Source organism: Alligator mississippiensis, chromosome 4 (assembly GCF_030867095.1).
Source record: "Alligator mississippiensis isolate rAllMis1 chromosome 4, rAllMis1, whole genome shotgun sequence".
In the NCBI taxonomy this organism is placed as follows: domain Eukaryota; kingdom Metazoa; phylum Chordata; order Crocodylia; family Alligatoridae; genus Alligator; species Alligator mississippiensis.
In genome coordinates, this window is record NC_081827.1 from 118,016,012 (window position 1) to 118,041,200 (window position 25,189).

At 45.5% G+C, this 25,189-nt stretch overlaps 1 protein-coding gene across 1 annotated transcript in view; it reads left to right on the forward strand.

Annotated features, from left to right (window-relative positions):
* Positions 1 to 65: 65 nt before the first annotated feature.
* Positions 66 to 25,189, forward strand: part of IL17RA (interleukin 17 receptor A) — a 38,165-nt gene continuing 13,041 nt past the window's right edge. Inside the window, exons 1-3 of the mRNA XM_006261825.4 lie at positions 66 to 222; positions 19,583 to 19,607; positions 22,739 to 22,885. Of these exons, the coding sequence (XP_006261887.3) occupies positions 97 to 222; positions 19,583 to 19,607; positions 22,739 to 22,885 (298 nt within the window). The 5' untranslated portion in view covers positions 66 to 96. The remainder of the gene's footprint in view (positions 223 to 19,582; positions 19,608 to 22,738; positions 22,886 to 25,189) is intronic.

A 25,189-nucleotide genomic window follows, 5' to 3' on the forward strand; every position in this document is an offset into this window, starting at 1 on the left:
AGGTGCGCGGCGGCTCCGCCCTTTCCCCGCCGGGCCCCGCCCCCGGGGCAGGTCGGCGGGCGGAAGCGGCAGCAGTGGCAGCGGCGGCGGGGCGGCATGGGGCGCGCGGCGGGGCCGGCGCGGGGCCTCGCGCTGCTGTTAGCGCTCTTCGTGCAGGCGCCGGCGGTCCCTGCGATGCGGCTGCTGCTCGGCTACGCGCCGCCCTTCACCTGCTCGCAGCCGGTAAGAGCCGCCCCCGGCCGGGCAGCCCCTCGCGTCCTCTCTGCCCCAGCCAAACAGACGCTTGTTCCGGGCTCCGCCGTGTGTCCGAGCCGGCCCGGCCGCCCCGAGGTCCGTCCCCCCACCCCCGCACAAAAAAAAGCCAAAGCCTGGCTCACCTGCTGAGCCCAGAGGCTTCAAGGGGAAAGCACTGCGGGGGGCTTTCGGCGCTCCTTGCAGGATGAAAACTGCGCTGGGAGTGTTTGGTAGGGGAAATTGAGAGCTGATGTTTTCTAAGGGGCACTGCGAGTCTGTCCAGGGGAGTCAAAAGGTTAGACAGTGGGTTAGCGAAGTGTGGTTTGGATAGGGATGATTCTGCCTGGGCCAGAGGGTGGGCTAGAGCGGTATTTCTCAACTCATGGGTCGCAAGAATATGTGGAAGGGGCACAAACAAACTTTAAAAATGGATTCTCCTTTAAAGGAGAAAAACACAGTAAACTGCAGCTCTTCCCTTGCAGGCTGGCAGAGCTTCAGCCTGCGAGGGGCTGCTTGGGGCACCCCTTTGCCCCACCCACAGGGGCTGGGCGGCAGCGGGTTGGGAATGAAGGACACTGGGTGAGGACTGGCCATTGCGATTAAAAATGGGTCCTGGTACATAAAGGTTGAGAACCACTGCGCTAGGTCTGTGGAGGCTCCTGCCAGCCCTATGCTCCTCTGGGTCTATGATTTCAACAGAGCCTTGTTTTTTTCTGAGTTTGGATGCCATGACCTAGGATTTTTTATTTCTTTATTTTCTATTTTCTTAGTCAAGAGTGCAGGCTCATGTGGGTAACTCATCTTAAAGAACAAAAACTGACCATATTCAACTCTGGTTTCTTGGGCTAGGAGTGCCTGGGGCTAGGAGTGCCTGGGACTAGGGGAGCCTGGGCTGGCATTGGGTAATGTCTCTGAAATGGCACATTTTGTTGAGCAGAAATATGCTACGCAGCACATCTGAGCATCACTGCTTCAATGGAAAATGCCCTGGGATACTTTACAACAATATTTGAAAAGGTTTCCCACCTAAATGGATCTTTGTTGCCAGTCCCTCTGTTTTCCCTCTGTATGATACCTGCCAAGCTCTGTGTTTCCTTGATAGCACTGTTTCATCTCTCTCTACATTTATCTTTTGAGCAATGTTAGAAAGCACAATGAAATACCTTGATGTGTCTTTCTCAACCAAGGGCATGTATTTGGGTTTTTCTACAGTGCTGGGTGTTGACTGTGGTTGGTCTGACACATGCTTCATATACAACTGAATTATTGTAAGGATAAGCCAAAACATAAATACTGTACCTCAGAATGTGTCTAGCGAGATGGTTGCTGATAAAAGCCAAGCCCATCACTGCCATCTTTTCAGAACAAGTGAGGCAGGGCCCTGTTGTAAATTGGGGTTTACCAAGCTTTTGGGCAGGATGCAATTCTTTGCTGATAACTGCAGTTGAGTAACCTCTGGAGTAAGGATTATTGCCTTTGTCTTTTTTCTGTTACTTCTGCAGAGCAAAGCAAGGCTACAATTAGATAAGTCTCTTGGGCTACAAACAGATGGTACATTTATCCTGGGATAAACCATTTTATCCTGGAGCAAAGTGCAGTTGTGCAGACATCTGTGTCTGTTGTCCTCAGTTAAATCCTAAAAAAGTTTCACAGGTAAGAAGTACTGGCCATCTGTCCTGGGATACTGCAAAGGACATCTGTACAGCTGTCTCAGGATTGCATCAGTAAATTAGTAGCAGAAAAGCAGAACTACATTCAGCCACTCACTAAACCTAATTAGAAGGGTGATGTGTGCACTTGGCAGTTCCAGGATATTTTGTTCTGGGACAAACCCAAGCACAGCTTATCCAAGGACAGGTGCAACATCCATTCATAGCTTTGCAACTATGCTCTAATGACTTTACAAACAGGTCTAAAATTTTCTTTTCATGCAACTAGTTGGAAAGGGTAAAATTAAAAATATTAGGGCCTGAACCCATTACACATGTACCCATCACACAGGTCTGAACATGAAGAGTGGACATAGGACATAAACCTTTTTACTGGTGTGACTTACTGGAACTCAGTACAGAATTACTTGCGGGGGGGAAGCACCAGTAAAAACACTGATGTAGGTGACATGCATGTATAGTTATTCCAAGGTAACATTGCTGAGTGCAAACAAAACTATTGCAGGTCCCCTGTCACCTAATGAAGTATTATGACAGCTTCTCCAGTATAATCAGCTGTCTGTCTTCTCTGGATTCTGATGTAATTTAGAGTTGTGTATTTAACTGATTTACATTATATCCATGTTAACATGTCATGTATTCAGGCCCTGAGTGACAGAACTAGTATATTAAGAGACTTGATCAAAGGTCTGCCAGCCTGGAGTGGAACATACACCTATTTCAACTTGACTGTTCCCACCTTCTCTAGAAAATTCCCTGTCTATATTTAGAGAAGCAGGGGGCTTTTTGTGGGGACCAACTGTATAGTTGGGAGAGATGTTAGACAAGCTTTCAGGCACAAAGTGCCCTTTTTCAGGACAGTTTCAAGAAAAAACACTTCAGGCCTGAAAGCTTGTCCAACATCTCTTCCAACTACAGTACATAGTTGGTTCAATAAAAGATATCACCAAAACAACCTTGCTTCTTGCATATTTCTTGGGCCATCACAGCTACAACAATCCAACTCTGTATTTAGGTCAGTTTGAAATGCCTGTGAACAAATAAGTGGAAAAAAGTGATCTTTAAGGTCAATGGTATTTTAAAAGACCTTTCAGTGGTTTGTTCTGTCTCACTGCAGACTCCACCCTGGGTGAAGGACAGGAAGAGGTTTGTTTTTTTAAAATTCAGATTAGTTTAACCTTTAGAATATGAAAGTGCTGAACAAGTAAAGTGATCTCTGGTGCTATTCCTTTCTCTCTCCCTTTATGAGAGAGACAGGTCCCTTCCATCTCTTGCTTCCCTGTTCCTCTTACTCTGACTGTCTGCCCTCTCTTTACAAATCCCAGCTGCTGACTGCCATGGCTCCCTTCTGCAGTCTGTGAGCATGTACTCACAGCTGGCTCCCTGACACCTGAAGACTCCAGGCCCACTAGGTTATACACCCAAACTTCTGTTATTAAAGATAATAATAGATACCCCCAGTAAATAGTTAATATCCTAAAGAAGGGCCATGGGCCAGATTCAACCTATGGAGCCCCTTTATCTGGTCCACTGGGCTATAAGAAGGCACTAGAAGTTGGACCCTGTGGCACATGGCAGTTGTCAGCAAGCCTGGCTCACCACCACCAGACCTGCCCTACCCCATGCTGTTACTGCTGCCAGACCCTCTGGCATCCCTGCCTTCTGCCATTTCTGGACCCTGTACCACCTCTGTCCCCTCTGCTGCCACTGGACCCTGCATCACCCCAACCCTGCATTACTGCTGGACCCTGAACTGCCTCTGTTCCCTCCCCCACAAAAAACTGTGCACCTGCTACTGTGATAGCCACTGTGGCAACCTTCATGACCTAAGTTGGATCTGGCTTGGAAGGAGCCCTGTGATCTGCATCTGTCCCAGGGCACCAGATGAGTTTGACACCCCTGTCCCAAAGGTTAACTTGCACAATTCAGTGAGGAATTAGGAAAGGAAGAGTCTCACCAATGGGTAAAGAGGACACTGAAAGACTGATGTAACCACACAGGTCAGAACTCTATTAGCCAACTGATATGAATAAATTGTAACACCATTTGGTTGGTTGATGCCTGGATTTTCATCGACTTTGTCTTCCAAGCTGCATGGCAATGTAGTATTATAAGGAAGATGTTAGCGGGTACACAGGCTTCTGCTGTTCACTCAGCCTAAGGTGTAGCCAGAAGCCTCCACCCACCCACCCCAGACACACAATTGCAGACTGACAAAGTACATACCTGGTCACCTAATCTTTTCCACAAGTTTTTCAACAAACCTTTTTTTTTTTTAATCTGCATTTGTTTCCAGGATGTAAACTTGCCCAAGAAAACCTACTAATCATATTTAAGGAACAGACAGAATAGTGTTGACATCCTTTTGTCTGTTAGAGATGGTAGATATTGCAGCCTATGACATAGATGGTGTGCAGTGTCTTGGGTGACTGAATAATCCAGTCCAAGATTTGCATGATCTGTGGAAGTGGTTGCAAATGTATGCGTCATGGGTGGGTGGTTTGGGAGCTGCTTTCTTTCTATGGACTCTTTTCTCTTCAAGAAAAATAGAGTAGGCCGTATTAAGAAATACTAAGTGGGCTCTTTAGATATAGTTGTAAAATTGCATACGTAAATACAGAAACACTGTCTATCTATCCTGTTTGGAAAACTTCTCTTTCATCCCCTTCTTTCCCAGTCTCTGCATAGCTTTAGTTGGCACCCTTCCCAGTTGCCAACAGCATCAGAGGCAGGGTTTCAAAAGGGAAACTGTAGCTCAGGAAAGTTGATGACACCCACTTCCTTCTTACAACCGCATGGAGGCCTTGGTTGCTGATTGTCTGAGCAGGCTGGTACAGTCAGCAGTGACTTGTTCCTTCAGAGCCTGATCTGATCAGGCTGTTGTCCAGATACAGAGGCAGGAACAGGAAGTGTTATTTCATAGACTTCATAGACATTAGGGCTGAAAGGGACCTCGGAAGATCATAGAGTCCAGCCCCCTGCCCCCAGAGGCAGGAAGTCAGCAGGGGTCATAGAATCCCAGCAAGAAAAACATCCATAAAATATGTTAGACAACTGTAAGAATCACAGCTATAGATTTAAGCTGTTGACACAGGAGGCAAAGGTATATGAGAAAAATAAATTATTAAAATTTACAGCAATGATTTAATGAGTCCGCTACTCCAGTACTGTGCTGAAGTTCCCCAGTAGTAAACTTGGGAGCCTTCTTCTAGAAAGGATTTAAACACAGTGCAGTAGTGTGAGTGGAGTTCAGAGTCTCGACTCCCAGTCTGCTCTCAAAAAAGTGATCATAGGAGTTAAATGCTTCTCACTGATGTCTGGGTTCTCAAGCGGTGTCTTTGCTTCTGTAACTTAGCATCTTAGAGATGTAGGGCGTGAAGGAACCTCCCTAAGTCATCTAGTCCAATCCTCTACCTGAGGCAGGATCATCCCTATCCAAACCATCCTGTACAAATGCATTGTCTAACCTCTTAGCAAAACTACACAGTCAATCCTGACACAACACATGACACCCTAACCTGCCACAGGAAAAGGAGGGAGACCCTGGTGACCAACATCCTGCTTCTGTAAAAGGTTGATAATATATGCTCAAGAAATTCCACTAAAGAGGAAGGCAAAAACTCCCATAGTCCATATCAATCTGATCATGAAGAAAAATTCCTTTTTGACCCTCATTTTGACCCCAGTGGCAACTGGTCTGACCCTGAGCACAAGGGCAAGACCCTCCAGCCAAACTAACTTTTATAGCAAGGTGTGGCTTTTGAAGCTCTAGTGGGACAAAGTTGTATAAACCCCGGTGACTTCAAATGGTTGGGCAGATACGTAGAATACTTTAGAAATCTGTGTCCATTTTTGACTTAGAAAAAGGAGAAGACTTACAGAATGCTTTCAGAACCTGCTACGCCACAAAAAAGTGATCATAGTGCATGGTGCAGGGGGAGAGTCTCTAAAGAGAGATGCTAGACAAATGATACTTCTGCTTTGGCATTGGCTAGATTCCCTCTTCCCTTTCTCTCCTTGCTTATATTTTGTTATGGGTCGTGATTGCCAGCCAGAAGAAACTGTCATAACTGGGACTGGTCAAAATAGTTTCAGTCTCGCTTTCTAACAAAAAAAAAAAAAAATGTTTTTGGTGTTTGTTTGTTTTTTAAGCAAACTGATCAAGTTTTCATTTTTGACAAAGTCTGAGTTGTTTGCAAAGGCTCTGACTTGTTTTGTAAAAAATATTTCAGGTCTTTGGTTTCAAAACTACAAAAAAATCACTAAGTTTCCAAGAGCCACAGTTTTCCGTTTTATTTGTAAAAAATATATATATTTCTATAAATGAAAAATTCTGAATTTATTGTGGAAAATTATTTACTTTTTGACCTGCTCTAAAACAGCTCTGTATAAACAGTTACTTGTGTAATGTTTACGGGGCTCATTGATCTGTTGGTTTTGTGTAATAAATGATTAGGAAAAGGAAACAGCAGTAGTTTATGAGCAGGTTGGGCTGCAGCAGCAGGAGCGCATGAGGCAGCTCACCAAGAACATACACATTATGCCTACAGGTGAGATGTAAATCCTGCAAGCCTGGAACCTGTCCCTTTTTGCAGCAGACCCCCTTGCAGTTGCTAGGAAATACAGGCCTCCCATGGGCTGTATTTGTATGGTTTTCCATCATACACAGCTCAGTGACTTATCTAAGGCTTCAAGGGTAAATTGTACAGGAAAAAAATGTGGTGAACACAGACATCCTTTTGGCAAGTGATTGACTTGCCCCTACCATGACTGTGCCAGTGAAAGTAGCCTCCAGCACCTCCTTGCACACTCATTTATTTGTTGTTTTTCTAGTCTGTCATGGGGTTGGGAGGAGGAAACAACACGCCTTGTCAATGTAGGCTAAGACAGGAGCTCTATCAATCTTAAATGTATTCCCAAATCTACCTTCAAATCACAGCCCACATACACAGCTGCATTATCCATAACTACAGGCACATAGTATCCCCAAGAAGCTGATGTCTGTACTAATTTGCAAAGATCCTGTGTGAGTGTTGAAATTTGTTTACGTGGATTGCATTAAAGGGAAGATGGTAAAACTTTCCTGTGAGAGCAGTGTAACTCGGGTCACTTCCTTCATATCATATAATACACAGAATCCGAACTTACTGGTTGTTTGGCATTCATAAAGGTTTCACCATTACCTGTCTGTGGGGTGTGGAAACCATGTGCTGGTGATAGACTCCACTTAGATTGAGAGGCCAGATGCAGCTTTGTGTACCTAGGTCAGTGCCTGGCCTGATGGATGTTGTTTCTCACCTGCAAAGCCTGCTGCTTTCCTGTGTGACTGGGAAATTTAAATCTCCTCTATAGACTAGACTCTTAAATGATATTTAGATGTATAGGGCTAGGAATGTTTTCAGTGAAATTTATTTGTATTGCATAGTATCTACAGGTCCAGTTGAAGTCTTCTTGTGCTAGACATTCATAGTTTCATAGTGCTTAGGTTCGGAAGGGACCTAATCATATCATCAGGAATAGGTGCCGTGGTCATATCACCCCAGCCAAATATCTGTCCAGCCTTCTCTTGAAGACCCCCAAGGTAGGAGAGAGGACTACCTCACTTAGGAGCCCATTCCAGAGCCTGGCAGCCCTAACTGTAAAGTAATGCCTCCTGATGTCCAGCCTGAATCTTCTCTCTAACAGTTTGTGGCTTTTCTTCCAAGTAACCCTGGGTGGTACCCAGGGGAACAGAGCCTCCCCCAATTCTCTCTGGCACCCCCAGTGAGTTTGTAAACGGCCACCAGATCCCCTCTCAGCCTTCTCTTGTGGAGGCTGAATAGGTTCAGGCCCTTTAGCCTCTCTTCATAGGGCCTGCCTCTTGACCATGCGAGTAGCCCTCCTCTGGACCCTTTCAATGCTAGCCACATTCCTCTTGAAGTGCAGTGCCCAGAACTGGATGCAGTACTCCAACTGTGGCCTGACCAGTGCCGCATAGAGGGGAAGTATCACCTCACTGGACCTGCTTGTGATGCATCTGTAGATGCATGACAAAGTGCAGTTAGCCTTACTGACCGCTTCCTCGCATTGGCGGCTCATTTCCATCCTGGAGTCAACAATGACTCCAAGATCCCTTTCTGCCATTGTGTTGACAAAAAGGATGTTTCCCAGCCTATAGGTATGTTGCTGCTTCCTTCTCCCTAGATGCAGCACCTTGCAGTTGTCTGCGTTGAATTCCATCCTATTCTTATCTGCCCACCTCTGTAACCTGTCTAGATGTAGCTGGATTCTATCCCTCCCCTCCAGCATGCCTACCTCACCCCACATCTTTGTGTCGTCAGCGAATTTGGACAGCGTGCATGCCACACCCACGTCCAGATCACTGATAAATATGTTGAACAGTACAGGCCCCAGGACTGAGCCCTGGAGGACTCCGCTGCCCATGGATGGTCGAAAACGAGCCATCCACAACCATTCCCTGGGTGCGACCATCTAGCCTGTTTGCCACCCATCTGACTGAGTAGGCATCAATGCCACAGTCACCAAGTTTTTTTTAAGAGAATGTGGTGGGAAACCATGTCAAAGGCCTTCTTAAAGTCCAGGAAGATGACATCCACCCCAGCATCCTCATCCAGGGACTTTGTAACCTGATCATAAAAAGAAACCAGGTTAGTCAGGCAGGACCTACCCTCAATGAACCCATGTTGGTTGCCCCTGAGCATTACCTCCCCTGCAGGGCCCTTGCAGATGTGCTCCTTCATAATTTTCTCAAACGTCTTCCCAAGGACCAAGGTAACTGGCCTATAATTGCCAGGGTCCTCCTTTCTTCCCTTCTTGTAAATGGGTACCACACTGGCCCTTTTCTAATCCTCTGGTACCTGGCCAGTGCCCCACAAGCACTCATAGAGCCATGCCAGGGACCCCGCTATGACCCCCGCCAATTCCCTCAGCACCCTTGGGTGAAGAGCATCTGGACCTACTGATTTAAACACGTCCAGCCCCTCCAAAAGTTCCCTAACTAGGTCATCCCTGACTGTAGGCATGGCGGTGCCTCCCCTGGGTCTGTCCGCAGTTCTAGTGGGGGAAATGTCCCGGTCCCTGTTCAGGAATATGGAGGCAAAGAATTCGTTAAAGAGGTCAGCTTTTTCGTTTGCCGCAATCAACAGAGTTCTGCCTGAGTTCTGTGATTCACTTTTCTGTCCTGTGCCAAGCCCATCCTGTAGGTGTTACACAAATTGCCAATTGCTCAAATCACGAGCGAGGCTTTATAAAGGGGGATAAGGCAAGGTGCCGCATTTATTGATTACATGAGTTAGACATAGAGGTTCGGACACACCATTCATACAAACGCACACAAATCATCATATACATCATTACACATAGGCATACACATAACAACCATTTCATCCACACATACACCAGATACAGTTACCAGCAGTAGTTCCTCAGTATCAGCCCAGGGTGGCCAACCCGGGCTTACCGGTGATTCGAAGATAGCAGATTTGAAGATAACAGCTGGAGCAGGGTGAACAGATGCATCTGCGCTCTGATGAAACAGCAGTAGAGAAAGAGACTCACCCCAACTTGGCATTTTCAAAGTGTTCTTTTATAGGGATTGGCATCCTTTGTTTCAGTGCTTTGGGGTTTTTCCATACCTAGCTTCTGTTTTTGCGGTTGTTCTTCTTTTGTCTTTAGCTTATCTTAACCTTAGAGTGTTTTTGTTGCCCGTCTCGCAGCATTTCTTCTTCTGTTATCTCCTTTGTGCCCTTGAGCTTCAAAGGGATTCTTCAGCCGATTGTTAGTTAGTTACTGGCTGGTAACTTCCATTTGGTGCCTTGTTGCTTACATAAACAGTTAAATCTTCATCTCCCATCTCTATGTTGCCATTCACCCTTTTAAACACACTCATAGGTAAAGGCTATGCAGATTTCATTCACTTATGTCAAGCAGAAGGACACAAAATGGAGTTTTCAAGTTGCTTACAGGACAAGACTAACATGGTTATATTTTACTATTATTACACTCTGTTAACATCAGCTACATTAGTTCAGTTCATGCTACATAGGGGGCCCATGTTACCCGGTGCCGCCTTCTTAATTCCTATGTATTTGAAAAAGGACTTTTTATTATCCTTAATTCTGGTTGCTAGCCCTAGCTCCATCTCAGCCTTGGCCTTCCTAACCACCTCCCTACAGTCCTGAGCAACAGAGGTGTAATCCTCCTTGGTGATAGCCCCTTGCTTCCACTGTTTGTACGCCTCCTTTTTTGCCCTCAGGCATCCCTGGATGCCTTTGCTGAGCCATGAGGGCTTCTTAGCACTCCTGCCCCACTTGGTGCGCATTGGGACTGACTCCCTTTGAGCTCAGAGGCTATCTCCTTGAGGAACAACCACCTGTCTTGGACTCCCATCTCATTGAAGCTCCGAGACCCCAATGCCTCTCCTGCTAACCTTCTTAGCTTACAGAAGTCAGCCCTTCTGAAGTCAAGGACCTCTGCTTTAATGCTTGCTTTCACTACCCTGCGCTGGATAGTAAATTCCAGCAGGCAATGATCATGTGTCGCCCAGGTGGTCAAGTACCCGCAGACCCCTCACCAGGTCGTCGCCTGTGGCAAGGACCAAGTGCAGCAAGGCATTTCTCCTGGTGGGACTATGAACCTCCTGGGTTAGATGGAGGTCCTGTATCCTGGCTAGGAACCTACTTGAGCAGTCAGACCTGGCTGACTGCTCCTCCCAGCAGATGTCTGGGTAGTTTAGGTCACCCATGACAACCACATCCCTTGACTTTACAGTCTCTGTGAACTGACCTGAGAATTCCCGGTCCAGCTCATCGCCCTGGTGAGGCAGTCTGTAGTAGACACCCACTATCAAGTCCCTTTCCCCATGCCCCCCTTGCATTCTTACCCAGAGTGCCTCATTTTGCCTCTCCTCTGACCCCATCTTGATCATTGAGGACATGCATTACTCTTTGATGTATAGCGCTACACCCCCACCTCTTTACCCTGCTCTGTCTCACCTGTACAGCCTGTATCCCTAGATGTCCACTGCCCAGTCGTGGGTAGAATCCCACCAGGTTTCCATGAGTCCCACTAGGTCTGGGTTTTTGCTGGCTAGCAGGTGGGCAAGTTCCTTGTGCTTATTCCCCATGCTTCGAGCATTTGTATAGAGGCCTTTGAGGCCTCCTGTAGGTGCCTCCTTGTTCCTAAGTCTGCCCTGGCCCCTGTCACTTACCTGGGTACTACCTGTGCGTGTACTTCGGCTTGATGGCAAAGTGTCCCTGTCCCCCGGGGAACCTAGTGTAAAGCTCACCGTATGAGATCAGCCAGCCTGGAAGAAAAAATGCGCTTACCTTTTGGGGAGAGATGAAGCCCGTCCCGCCTGAGCATGTCCTCTGTGTGGAAATGCGAATCATGGTCCAAGAACCCAAGGCCTGCCTGGTAACACTGTTACAGTAAACAATGTTACAGTTACCCACTGTAAACACATGTGCTGTATGCAGAGAAATGGTGCTGTCCTCAAGTTCGACTCTGTTACAGTGCGTTTGGGATTACATGCACCTTTTTTGTCTGCTTTGCAGAAGCAGCTGAAGTAGCGCCAAGCCTGGGATAAAATGATGGAAAGCACCATTTATATTGACTGCAGTACATTATCGTAGGCAGGCAAGGTTTTTTGTGTAGATGTGATATCTTTTATTACACTAGCGGAGTAGTTGGAAAAAAGTTCTTTACAAGCTTTTGAGAGCAATCATCCTTTTTCAGGTGTAGGGAGTCTCTGGTATTCCATTCAAGGTGTTCCAAACCATTTATGCACAGTACCACTTAAAAATTCCTTTTCTTGCTTTCCCTGATGAGTAACTTTGCAACACTGGGATTGTTCCTGTTCAAAATGCAAAGTCTTTCATTTGTTCGGCCTATACGTAGCTGACAAAGGTGCAGAATGTATGCTAGCGAAAGGTGATTTCAGAGGTGGAAGCTGTCTGACAGACATGGCATACAAATCTGTGGCCTGTAGTGGTTTCACAGATTTCATAGATTTCTAAGGTCAGAAGGGACCTATTAGATCATCAAGTCTAACCCCCTGCTCTGGGCAGGAAAGAGTGCTGGGGTCAAGTAACCCCAGCCAGGTGGTTGTCTGATCTCTTTTTGAGCACCTCCAAGGTAGGGGAAAGCACTACCTCCCTTGGAAGCCCATTCCATATTTTGGCAACCTTCACAGTAAAGAATTTCTTCCTGATGTCTGATCTAAATCTACTCTCCTTCAGTTTATTGCCGTTGTTTCTAGTAACCCCAAGGGGCGCCCTGGTAAACAGAGTCTCCCCTATTCCCTGCTGCCCACCCACCCCTGATGAGTTTGTAAATGGCCACAAGATCACTTCTCAGCCTTCTCTTGTGGAAAATGAAGAGATTCAGGTCCCTCAATCTGTCTTCATAGGATTTTACCCGCAGGCCCTCAACTATATGAGTAGGCATCCTCTGGACTGTTTCCAGGTTATCCATATCCCTCCTGAAGTGCGGTGCCTGAAACTGGAATTATTGAGGTCCAGCAGTGTTCAGGTGTTTAGATACCTGATTGATTTAATTGCAGTCTAAAGGGCAGTAAAAGGAGATGAGATGCATGCACTGGACCTCTTGGAGGTCCAGTGCAAGTGTGCTGTTGTTTCCTTGGCCACAGAGTTTGCGGGCTGTTTATCTCCCTGCCTGAGTTCTGTGATTCGCTTTTCTGTCCTGTGTCATCCTCTGTTGTCCGACAGCCAGAAGGCCATCGCCACTCCCTGGCATAAGAATGGTTCTTACAGGTAGGGTAGAATATTATTAAGTTACCTACATGCCACTGTGTGATCAGCAGGGATCCTGGTTTTCTCTGATTAAAAAATCGCAAATTCTCTGATAAAACCCCACAAATGCATAGTTAAAATTAAAAGCCCCCTGCAACACCCCCCCCCCAGCCCTGCTGGTGCCCCTCGATCACCTGCAATGCTTCCCCCAACCCTGCTGGTCACCTCACTGCCCCCAAAGACCCCTAGCCCTACTGGTGCCCATCACTGCCCCAACAGCCCCCCCCCCCCCACTCGTGCCTCTCGCCCCCACCCACAGCCCCAGACCCCCAGGCCTGCCAGAGGGGTCCTCCAACTGCCAGGGCTGTGGGGCCAGGGACCCAAGTCTGCAGCTCCCTGCCCCCAACAGCAGGCAGCTGCAGCAGAAGCAGCATGGAGCCAGCTCCCCCACTACTGCTGCATGCTGAAGCAGGGCCGGGGCCAGCTCCTGGCTCCCCCCAGCCCTGCCAGTGCCCCCCCACCCATGACCCGCAACCTCCCAGGGCTGCCAGAGGGGCCCCTAGCCCCTGCAAGCCCCATTTACCTCAGGCTCCAGGAGCAAAGAGTGAAGCTGAACTGAGTGGAGCTGTGGCTGACAGTCTCAGGCCCTGCCCTTCCCCCTCCAGGCAGGGCTGGGGGTTTCCTGCCCTGTTTGCAAACAGCTTTTGCAGGCTGGAGCTCAACCAGCCTGCAGAGCTCTTTGCAAAAGCAGGGAATCCATAGGTTTCTCTGCTAAAAAGAGAAATCCACGTTTTCTCAGATAAAAAGGGGATATCCATGGTTTTTTCTGTTTTTCCATGGGAAACGGGAAAACTAGGATCCCTGGTGATCACACAGGCTGAGAAGTGTCACAGCTCTTCTAGCAAACTCTCTATAGTTATGCCTGACTGGGCCCAACTTTAATATGCCCAGATAGGTAAGCAAAGATCTATTGTATAATGAGTGAAGAGGTCAGTGTGTATTGGGAAGTGTGTGTGTGGGGAGGGGGGGGGAATGTACCTACACTAGGAAGCAGGCCAGTTGAGCACCAAGGATGGGATGGATTGAGGTCCAAAAGTAGGGCATGTCTACTACCCCAGCTGTGGCATGTTGTAGCAGTAATAACATTCCCAGCAACATGTTTCTGTTTGAGATTTAAAAATTAAGCTTGTATAACTACAGTCAAGAACCCAGCAGAAATCTGGTGTGCTCAAGACTGTGCTTCATGTCAAAAACTGCAATTTCAGTGGAGGTAGATTTCTTTCACCCTTGTCCAAATCCCTGTCCACCAGTTGAATGGTACTGGATGAACCTAGATACTGGTGCCATGTGTACAGCTGTTTGAAAGATTGATCTTTAGCTGTGAAATCTCTCAAATGGTTTTGCCTTAGAAGACTGATTCTGTGGGAGAAGGATCTAAGTCTAACGTGCTAGCTTGGTTTTCAAAGCAGCAGCACAGGTTGATAATTGAGTTACAGCACTTCCTCACTGTACATCAGCTGTCTTCCCCATGCCTTATCTGCTAGGTAAAATTAATGCTTAAATGAAAGCAGATGGTTTTGTCCTTTGTGTAAATAACTTGCCACCAATTATACAGGTACTTTATGGGACATGGTTTACAGTAATTACTGATAATCTGAAAATGTCCAAGTCCTGAATGATTTCATCTGATTCAAAGCTGTCCGACTTTGGTGCAGCTGGGGACCACACACAGGGCCTTTTTGCAGCCTCCAAGCTGCACATGGCACAGGCTGCATGTTGCGAGGATGGCCCCAGTGGAATTCCACACCACCACATGGGCTGCAGCATCAATGTGTGGGCCTCCACCTGCTCCCACCGCATGAGCCCTGGACCCTCCCTTGCTGCACAGCTGTGGGAGAGGTGGCCACTGGGTCCCTCAAGCCACATGTTAACAACTCATAGGCCACACACAGCCCCCAGGCTACCAGTTTGATAGCCATGATATAAGTCAGGGATACTTGGAGGTGCTAGGGGTATGGGTGGGCAGGTGGGGATGGAGCACTGCTACCAACCACCCTGCACCACCGCCTCCCAGGAGCAGGGGGAGGGGACAAGAGCAGCAGTTCCCCTCTGCAAGCTGCACAGGCACTGTCTGGCCAGCCAGATGTGGGGGAGCTCTCACACGGCAGCCACCGCTGCCATCCACCACCCCATGCTACCGCCGCCACATGCATGCTCCCCCCCTCCCCCCACTCTGTGTCCAGACACCCCCCCACTCCGCATCCGGCTGCCACCACCAGAAAGGGTACACCCTTAAAAAAGATTGAAAACCCCAGATGTAAGTGACAGTTTTTAACTTAAGAAAAGTAATTTTGTTAAACTTTCCCCCCCAAAAAGTTGTCACAACTTATTGATCAAAGAGGCATCATCAGGTAAAATAATGTTCCATTAAATATTCTTTAAATCTGTACACAAAAACAACAACAAAAATCATGAGAGTTGGCAACACTGAGACAAAGTGAACAGGAAAGTGTTGTTCACCAAGTCCCAGAATACTAGAACTAGGGGGCACCTGCTGAAATTAGTAGGTGATAGGTTTAAAATAAACAAGAGAAAATACTTTTTTGCAACATGTAGTTAACTTGTGGAATTCATTGCCACAAGAGGTAGTAGAGGCAGATAGCATAGCCAGGTTCAGAAAGGGACTGGATAAATTTATATGTGATAGATTTATTAATGTCTGTTGAACAGAGTGGTGACATCTCTAAACCAATAATGGTGGATACAAGGAAGGATATTGGAATGGAATACATCACTAGAGATATCCTGTTCAATGTCTTTCTTCTATATCATCCATTTCTGTCACTGTCAGTGACAGAATACTGGACTAGATGGGCTATTGGTTGGACCCAGTATAGCACTTTTTATGTTCTTATGTATTTTATTGTCAGTATTGCTAATGTATTACATTTCTCACTTTGTGCTATAGATTAGCACAAAGTGAAATAGATGCAGATTAGCTAGCTTTGGTTGGGTTTCCGTGGTATTTGCCTAATCATTTTTTATGTCTTACTAGCAAAGTGCTGCAGTATTTGCGTTGCAGGTGTTACATGGGAGTGTTTCAATCTAAGCAAACGTCCATACTGTTTACGTACACTTATCCAAACCTGATAGTATTTAGAAAGCCAATGTAGAGCTTTTCTATATCAGTGACACCAATTTAAATTGGTGCACCCTCTTTTCATGGGCACTCCTCAATCAGCCTGAATGCCATGTATCAACCTTGCTTCAGCTGATTCCTTTACTGGCCTATCTTAGCTTTAGTGTGTTAAGTGCTTGAAAGATAAACACGTATAAGAAATATGTTATACTTAGTATACTAAGTATACCTCATTAGTATTATTTTGAAGCTGAAAGTGGTTGCACCAGTGGACTCTGTTCATGATAGGGCTTAGAATTGCATAAGGCCTCCAGACCCCTTCAGTCCAGGTCCCTGCCAGGTCCCAGGCAGTTGAAGGACTACTCACAATCATCATTTCAAACTCTTACCTGCAGCTATAAAGTATTGTATCCAAAACATCAGGAACACCCTAGGTTCCCAAACTGACAAATTACACACCACCAATTTAAAATGATACACAACCTTAAGTACCATCAGCACATTTTTGTCATATAATTACTTTATAATAAACCTGTTAACGTGCACCACTGCCAAGCTGTCTGCATACCACTGATGGTACCCGTACCACAGATTGGGAACCACTGCCATGCAAGAGAGTTCTTTTGCCCTTTAGAAGCACAATTAACCAGAGTTTTTGATGGTGCTTTTGCTTAAGTCCAGGACAGTAGAAATAGACTGACCTCAGTGGGAAACAAGAACATGATATAACATAATGCTTCCCAACCTTTTCCTCATTATGAACCCATTTATGACTCTATTTCCTCAGCATGACCCCTCACTTCCCACAGCCCCCCACTGCCCTCCAGGTGCCCCTCACTCCCCACCCATAGTCTCCTGGCCCTGCCAGTACCCCTCACCTCCCACCCCTGCTGGTGCCCCTTACTTGCAGCCTCCTTCCCTACCCTGCCCTACCAGCAGGGGCCTCTAGCTGCCAGGACTATGGGTCCAGGGACTGCAACTCCCACCCAGCAGCACCTAAGCCCTAGCTGCCACCCATAGGAAACAGCAGCTGCTATGGCTGGAGCAAAGCACAGAGCCTAGCTTCCCCCTCTTTCCCCTTCCCCCTATGGGTGGCATGGACAAAGTAGAACCCATGGGAGGCAAGGGGGAGGATGCAGGCTGCCCATTGCCGGCTTGGGACTCCCTGCCTTGCAGCCCTCCCCATGGGGGCCTCCACAGCTCAGATGGTGGGACCTGGTGCTGGAGGGTGGAGAGTCTTGGTGCTGCTGGTAACTCCGTGCCATCATGGCAAGGCACCCCCTGCCCACCTGGCAGCAGCAGTGCAGTTCTCCCCACTGCTGCCAGGCAGGCAGGGGGCACTTTCCCATGGTGGTACAGCTGGTATGGGGCTTCTGGCAGTGGCACCAAGCCGCCCTGCCCTGCCCTGCCCTGCTCTACTGCAGAGTTGCCAGGAAGAGGACAAATCTGAGGAGCACATCCCCCCCTCCCCCCCCATGCCTCCCTCTCTAGGAGTGCACAACTTCATTTGTTATCTGTGACCCCAAGGTTGGGAACTACTGATCTGATGCTTTGCAGTTTTCCTTAGTGCTGAAACCTAGCAATGGATATTGTAGTCTGGTTTCCCCCAGCAAATTATCTGAAGGTAAACAAGTTAACTATCTTTCCGTAAAATCTAGAGGAGATGACACATGCAGTTTTTACTTCATAATTGTCATAGTTAATATCTCCTGCCTGTGGTTGACCTTGACTAGTAACACTAAGATAAGAAACCAAGAGGCGTGTTCCTACTAGAATCCTAATGAGTAAGGTGTGTCTTTTTACTATGTGAAGACTTGACTAGAAGCCGAGGGAAGCCTAGTGTTTGGTGTTTACTGAATTATAGCAATTCAAAGTAAACTACTTTACCCTCACTAGGATTTTACCTTGCTGTAACTAAAGTTGGCTAACTTCAGTTAACGGTGCACCCTTTTCCTTGTGAATATAAGGACACAAGACATGATTCTCTAATGCAAAAAACTAAGCAGAATCTGTGTGTCCTCTACTCTTTTCTTTCAGACCATTTTGTTTCTTCATCAAGTGTAAAAGGACAGCAGTTGAAGTAGTCTGTCCCTCCCCTGTCACCTCCTTTTTGTAGGTCAACTTTAAAAATGTATGGGGTTCCCAGAGGCTCCTCTATATATTAGTAAAGATTAAAGAAAACCACTGTACCCAATGGGACTCAGTGCTCAGTCTAGAAGATCCCATTAAGCATATCGGTGATGCTTAGTTTCAGTTCTCACACTGTGGATTTGTGTCTCCAGAGATAACATCCTTGTTGACAGCTGTATATGGAGACTTGATAGATTTCATAGACGTTGGGGCTGGAAGGGACCTTGTAAGATCATCGAGTCCAGCCCCCTGCCCCAGGGGCAAGAAGTCAGCTGGGGTCACAGGATCCCAACAAGATAAATGTCCAGTTGACAAAGGAGTCCAGAGTAGGTGCTTGTACCACCTCTGCCAGCAGTTTGTTCCAGGCCTTGGTGGCTTGGACAGTAAAGTTTTTCCTTATGTCCAACCTGAAATGGTCTTGGAGGAGTTTGTGACCTTTTAACCTTGTCATCCCATGAGGTGCTCTGGTAAACAGGCATTCCCCCAGATCCTGATATACATTCCTTGTATACTTATAAGAGATGAGAGACAACAGACCTGATTATCTACCATCAGCTCTACTGTCTCTCTGCAAGTTTGTGTACACACAGTCAAGCCCTTGCTTCTCTATGAAAGTGCAAAGTTTCAAGAAGTTAAATGAATAGAGGATTGCTGTGAGTGCAGTAGATCTGGGCAAGGAGGAGGAGTCTGGAGATAAATGCAAGGAGGGAGAGGCAGTAGAAACAAAAAGAGAAACACTTTGAGCAGAATATTCCAGAAGTTTTGAGGGATAAGTTTTTGAGTATAGCCTCTCTACTGATTTGAGATTTAGTGAGGGAATAGCATGGTAAAAGGGAAAACCTATCATGGCAGCGGGCTTGTCAGGCCATAAAAGAGATCCTGTTTGGGAATATTTTAATGTAGGTTATATCAAGCAATAAGAATGCACTTTTTGTAGAAAATAATGATTAAATCAAGGCTTCCTGACCACTGATTGAAATCAATTTGATTTAAATCAAATCCACCCTGAATTTTAGTACCAGGATTTCTAATAGCATCCTAGATCCAAAAAATGGGAAAGGCCTACTAACCATTCCAATCCATTTCTCTTGAGGGAATGCAGGAGCATTCCCTCTGTGTGTTCTCCAGTGATTTGTCTAAAGTAGATTTTAAAGTGACCTTATGTATTGTGATAGCATTTACCAACCCAAAGAGGGAATGATGCCCCTTTATACCTTGCATTATCAAATACCATAGTGGCAAGCCCTGCCTCATAGAGCTCACATGAGGCCAGTACCATCTCCAAACTCAGAGATAGCGACCAGCCTAATTGATGCTAGATGGTTGTAATTTGCCGGCTGTGTGCCAAAGACCTGTGGTCTAATAGATCTTCATTTGGGGAAGCTGTTTATTGATACTCAACCTAAATTCACCTTCTCTTTGTCTTGTTGTGACCTTAAATTCACCCTTCAAGAATGTGTACCTGATTCCTCCCTTAGCTTGTCCAGATGGTAACTTCATACTTCATTTTACTGATAACAATAAGTCACTTCCAGCCCATATCTGTTAGTTAGAAAAACTATTGTTTTTGCTGGGTTGCCTTCTCTCTGTTTGCAAAGGACTAGTATATCTGAAAACAATTTCTATTCTCTCAGTGATTGTCTTGTTTTTCTCCACAGGATCTAAACTGCCTTGTAAGAAACAGTAAGTCCTTTTTTCCTCTTCCTGGTGTTTTCATTTGTGACATGTTTTTAAATTGAATTCACAAGCTGAGTGTTTCTGTTTAAACCACTGAAAGGTATAGAACTAAGTATTATTGTCAGGACTAGTATTATAAGCAGCTCACGTCATGAATCCAAAACCAACTCCATCCAAAAGAGGAAGTGGAGATTGTGTTTTAGATGAGAGTTCTCAAAAAGAACAGTTACAAAATGATTTAGCTTCTGTTCAAAATAGAGTCATTCTTAAGGTCCCACCATAGTTTTTAAGGATAAGCTCATGTGTAACGTGTATATCCATCCCACACCAATCTTACTAAATCAGCATTTAGAATTAGATGCAAACTTAATGTATTAGCAAGGCATGATGAAGAACTGTACAATGTAACTTGGAAAAAGAAGTTGATAATAATGACTGTAAATTAGCAGATATGAACTGCAGCCAACTGCTGAGGGAGACTAGGCATAGCAGTAAAAAGCCTATGGTCAATACACATTTTTTAAAGGGTATCAAACAAGAGGAATAGCTCCCTTAATTTTATCACCTGTGTTGATTATCAGTAATAATGCAGAAATGTTCCCTAAATATGTGTTCTGCGCTGGAAAGTAACTGGAGGATGTATTTCCATACTATACTAGAAAACTAAATGTGAAACAGGAAATCCTAAAGTTAAATATTTTTGTTCTCAGGGAACATGTCTACACATCCATTAATGCACCATAATTACATGTAATAACAGGTACTAAACTTAATGCACCATAATCAGTGCTACTGTGCATTAGTGAAGATGAACACTTTTTTGTGACATTATTTAACACTTTTTTGTGACCAAGTCTACTGCGCATTAGCACGGTTTTTGCCAGCCACGTTGATGCTCAGTAGATTTAGTCTTGTGTACATCAGGCGTCTTAGGTAGACATGCCCTGGATCAGATAACTTGCACCCAAGTGTTTCAAAGTATAGACAAAGCATGTCATAGCTGTTGGTTGAGCCAGAAGGGTAGAAAAGTTAATGTTTCAATATTTATGAAGGGTAAAAGGGATGACTGGGTAAGTATAGGCCAGTTAGGCTAACACATCATGGGTTGGGGGGAATCATGGAAAAGTTTATATAGAGTACAATCAATAAGGAATGGAAGGAGAGTGATAGAATTAAAGCCAGTCAGCATTGTTTGGTATGACCTATTTTCATCAAACCGACTTGATATCATATTGAGACTTCAACTCTTGTTGACAAAAGTAACTTAGTCTACTACAACTGCTGTGAAGCACTGACTTTGTATGACATGGCATTCTTATTAAAAACAGTACTGCAGAAATAATGTGGCACTTCTAACTACAATAAATCTTTCAAATTTACCTTCAAAGGTGATTTGTCGCATGCCCAAGGATCTTGTCTGTTTTTGGCTCGATGCTATTCAATATTTTAATAGATGATCTGGAATAAAATCTAAAATCACTGCTTGTAAAAGTTTGTGTGTGACAAGGTAGGATAGCAAACTGAACCAGGCTTCTCAGTGCAATGTAGTGACTAGATGAACAAATGAGTTCCTTGCACGTAGAAGAAAGCAACAGTAAGTAGAAAGAGGGAGGTGGTTAATAATACTGTATATAGCATTAGTGAGACAATTACTAGAGTCCAGCGTGCAATTATTGTACCTAGTTTGTATAAAAAGAGGTTCATAAATCAGAAGAGGGCTATAGGAATGATTCAGGTTCTGGTGAACCTGCTTTGTAGTAAAACTAAAGCAGCTCAGTCTATTTAAATGTGTTCAAGAGGAGTTAAGAGATGGTTTCATTTAAGGATAGAAGTTTAACATAGGAAGGAGATTGTTCATGGGAAGTGGGAGTGGGGTGGGGACAGGAAGACACCTTTCTACAGGTATGGCCTGAATTCTTTGTTCCCAGATATATGACCTTGCATTTTGTCTTAATGCATTTGTTTGAATGGGTCCAATTTAGCAAGTAATTCAGATCACTGCATGTGACTCCCCTGTCCTCATTTACCACTCTGACAGTCTGTCGTGTGGTAGTGGTAAATAAGAATGGATGAGTCTGTCATCCATAACATTTTAGCAGTGATTTTTATTTTTACATCTATCTCACTGATTAAAAATACTGAATACCATCAGGCCTAGAATTGATCTCTGCAATTCTTCAGTAGAAACACCTGCTTTTGATCATGATTCCCTATTGACAGCTACTTTTTGAGATCTGTCAGCCAGTTAATTTTTTTATATGTATACTTTATTGATATTGTATAGTGTTTTTTTAATTGCAGTGTTGTGTGGTGCAAAGTCAAGTGCTTTTCAAAATCCTGTGTATATTGCATGTATCTGTCAAACTTGTCAAATCTAATTTCATTTTATGATGAGATGACAAGATCCATTTCCTGTACCACCATATTGGCTAACATGAATTATTTTAATCTAGAGGGTTTGTTAAGTCAGAAAAGACTTAAGAGCCAGTAGCTAGGAGATGAAGCTGGACATATTCAGAATAGGAAGAAGGCAATTGTTTCCAACAAAGAATATAGTTACTCATTGGAACTGTGTATATAGGGATGCAACAGATTCCCTGTCATCTGATTTTTTTGATTTTTTTTTTTTTTTTTTTTTTAAACAAGGGTAGGTCAAGCGCAACAAGAAATGCAGAAGCTACTGAGTGAAACTAGTCTTTTTTAGGCAGGAGTTCAGACTGGATTATCAGTGCTCCCTTTTTCCTTGTGGATTTTAAAGACAAGTATGTCTCCACAGAGAACCCAAAGTTTATAGTCTTCACATGTCATGCATACCGTGTGCCTGGCTCTCCCGATGATCAAGACCACCTGCTCTTTGGGCAGATCTCTTCTGTGACTCATCACCAAGGTGTCTGCAAATCACACAAGAGGAAGTCATACCTCCATGCACTTGAGCAGGTTTTGTCCTCTAGCAGAAGCCAGAGGATCCCATACAAACTGGCCACAGTGTACAGTGCCCACTAAGATGAAAGGTAGCTTAAACTAAAGCAGGTTGGGAGTGTTTGACACAACAGAAAAACTCCTGAAATCTAAATTTTGTCCAGTGAGGAAACGGTTTCCTGCTCAGCTCTAAGAAACAGCTTTGGTTTGACTGGCAGGTACCTGCATGGATGAGAGCTGGCTACAAAGTTCCACATGGACACCGTCTGCACCAAGTAGTCTTGATGTCTTCCCTGATGTTTTCCGTGATCAGGAGGAAAAGCTACTCCCAGTCCTGCGAATTGAATGGAAGGTTGCTACGGATGGTACGTGATCATCATTCGTCAATATGGAAAGGGAGCCGTTTATAGAGCTTAAGGATCTATTAAAGATAGTGGTAGGACTGTAGTATTAAAAGCTGTTGGCTAGTGTAGCTTTGAAGTAGGTTTTGGACAGCTTAGCTACTGGGCATGAGACCATGAGGTAAGTAACCCCAGGGGAAATTCTTCCCTTCCTTATCGCTCAGGCTTCATCAGAGACCATGTGCTTTTTTTTGAGTGGAAGCACAATGCTTAAAGATGGAAGAAGGGGAAAAAAATTAAATGTAACCATGGTGTTAAACTCTCCCATGCTGAAGGCAAGTTCCCAGTGCCATCGATATCTGATCGAGGGACTGTATTCTGCCACCCTAAACGGTCTGATTTTCTTATTATTAAATTAGGTTTTTATGGCACATAAAATGCTTAGAAAATGCCAAGTACAGTACTAAGAGATGTTCCAAACTGATCCTGTTCACATGCATTTTACTGGAACTTGGTTTTACATATGTGTGCATGCTGTCAGCAAAAAGAGCTTTCTAGAAATGTGCTAGTTACTAGCATTGTTTAAGGGTTGGAACATGTTTAACGGTAAAAAGATATGTCTTTAAAACCATAAACTTGTGGAGAGGAATCTAGCCAAAAGTGAAAACAAGTAGATGGGAAATGTACAGGTTTTATTTACCACTGGATAGCAGTCTATCCAGAAACCTCACACAGTCACTTAGCTGCAGTTGTCTCAAGTCCACTGCAAGTTTCTTCAAAGTAGAATAATTAAATTCAGTTCCTGTGACATAGATTTCCTATATTACATCTACAGAAGCTCCAGAGCTGGCACTTTGGGAAGTGCAGCCCAGTGCCAGTAGAGGATAGTGGTTACCTTCCAAATTTGCCCCTTTGTTGAGTTTTCAGTTACTTGTGAAATCTCCCTTAGCCCCCTTTCCCACTTTTGTCAGCTGTAATTCTAGACTGACTGGCCTCAAGCAAAAGAAAAATAGCTGTCTATGCAAAGCCAGGTGGTGCATTGCTAGATGTGTCTGAAGGCTAGTGCAGACTTTGGTTTGCACTACTGTAAGTATTAATTTAGGAAGGCATATAGCCAGTGGCACAGTCCTCTAGTATGGACACAGTTATAAATGTGCTGATTGGTATAAGCCAGGGGTGTCCAAACTTTTTGAATGTGGGGCCAGATCACGAACTTTTTATCGCCCAGTGGGCCAGCAAGCCATATTCAAAGACCTCATGGGAAGTGACATCACATCAGGAAGTGATGTCACGTGACCTTTGACACGCCTCCTTCTTGAACAGTGCTAATCAGCTCCTCTGTGCAGGAGCTGGAGAAATGGGCAAGCAATCAACAAAAGTCATTTCCCTTGCTAAAATCTGTTAGAGGGCTGTAGCTTCTCTCTGGTTTCAGCTCCAGCCAAAATTTTTCCGCCACTGTCATGGGAATTGGCAACTCTGTATCTGAACCAAAAGAGAGGGTGGCATTAAAAGATAGGAATGTACCTAATGGAAATGACAGGAGAAAATGAAAAAGAAAGGAGAAAGAACTGAAAATGCCTGAGTATGCTGTCCCTGGACCCACCCAAGGTACTTTTCTGAAATTCAATAGGAATCAGTGTATCATTTAAAAAAAAAAAAAAAAAATCAACAAAAATAATCTAGACTATTTATACGTAGGGTGACCATATATCCTGGATTGGCTAAGACAGTCCCAGATTTTATAGGCTGTCTCAGTGTCCCAGCCACTGGAGAAAATGTAAGCAAAAGTACCAGATTGGTGGGAATCTGGGGGGTTGGGGCTGTGTGTGTGCGTGTGCATGCATGTGCATGTGTGCTTCCAAGCACACGTGTGTTGCAGCAGACGGAGCTGAAGCAGCTATTGGGATGTGCTGGGAAGCACGCACATGCACGCGCACATGCACACACGTGCGCGCACACAGCCCCAACACAGCCCCGAGGTGCCCCCAGCTCCGCACAGGAACTTACCCCGTGCCTCCATCCGCCCCAGCCTGGCTCCAAGGCACCCCCAGCTCTGCACGAGAACTTACCCCGTGCCTCCGTCCACCCCAGCCAGCTCCAAAGCGCCCCCAGCTCTGCGCGGGAACTTACCTCGTGCCTCTGTCCACCCCAGCCTGGCCCCGAGGCACCCCCAGCTCCGCACAGGAACTTACCCCGTGCCTCCATCCGCCCCAGTCCAGCCCCGAGGCACCCCCAGCTCCGCACAGGAACTTACCCCATGCCTCCGTCCGGCCTGGCCCCGAGGCGCCCCCAGCTCCACACGGGAACTTACCCCGTGTTTCTGTCTGC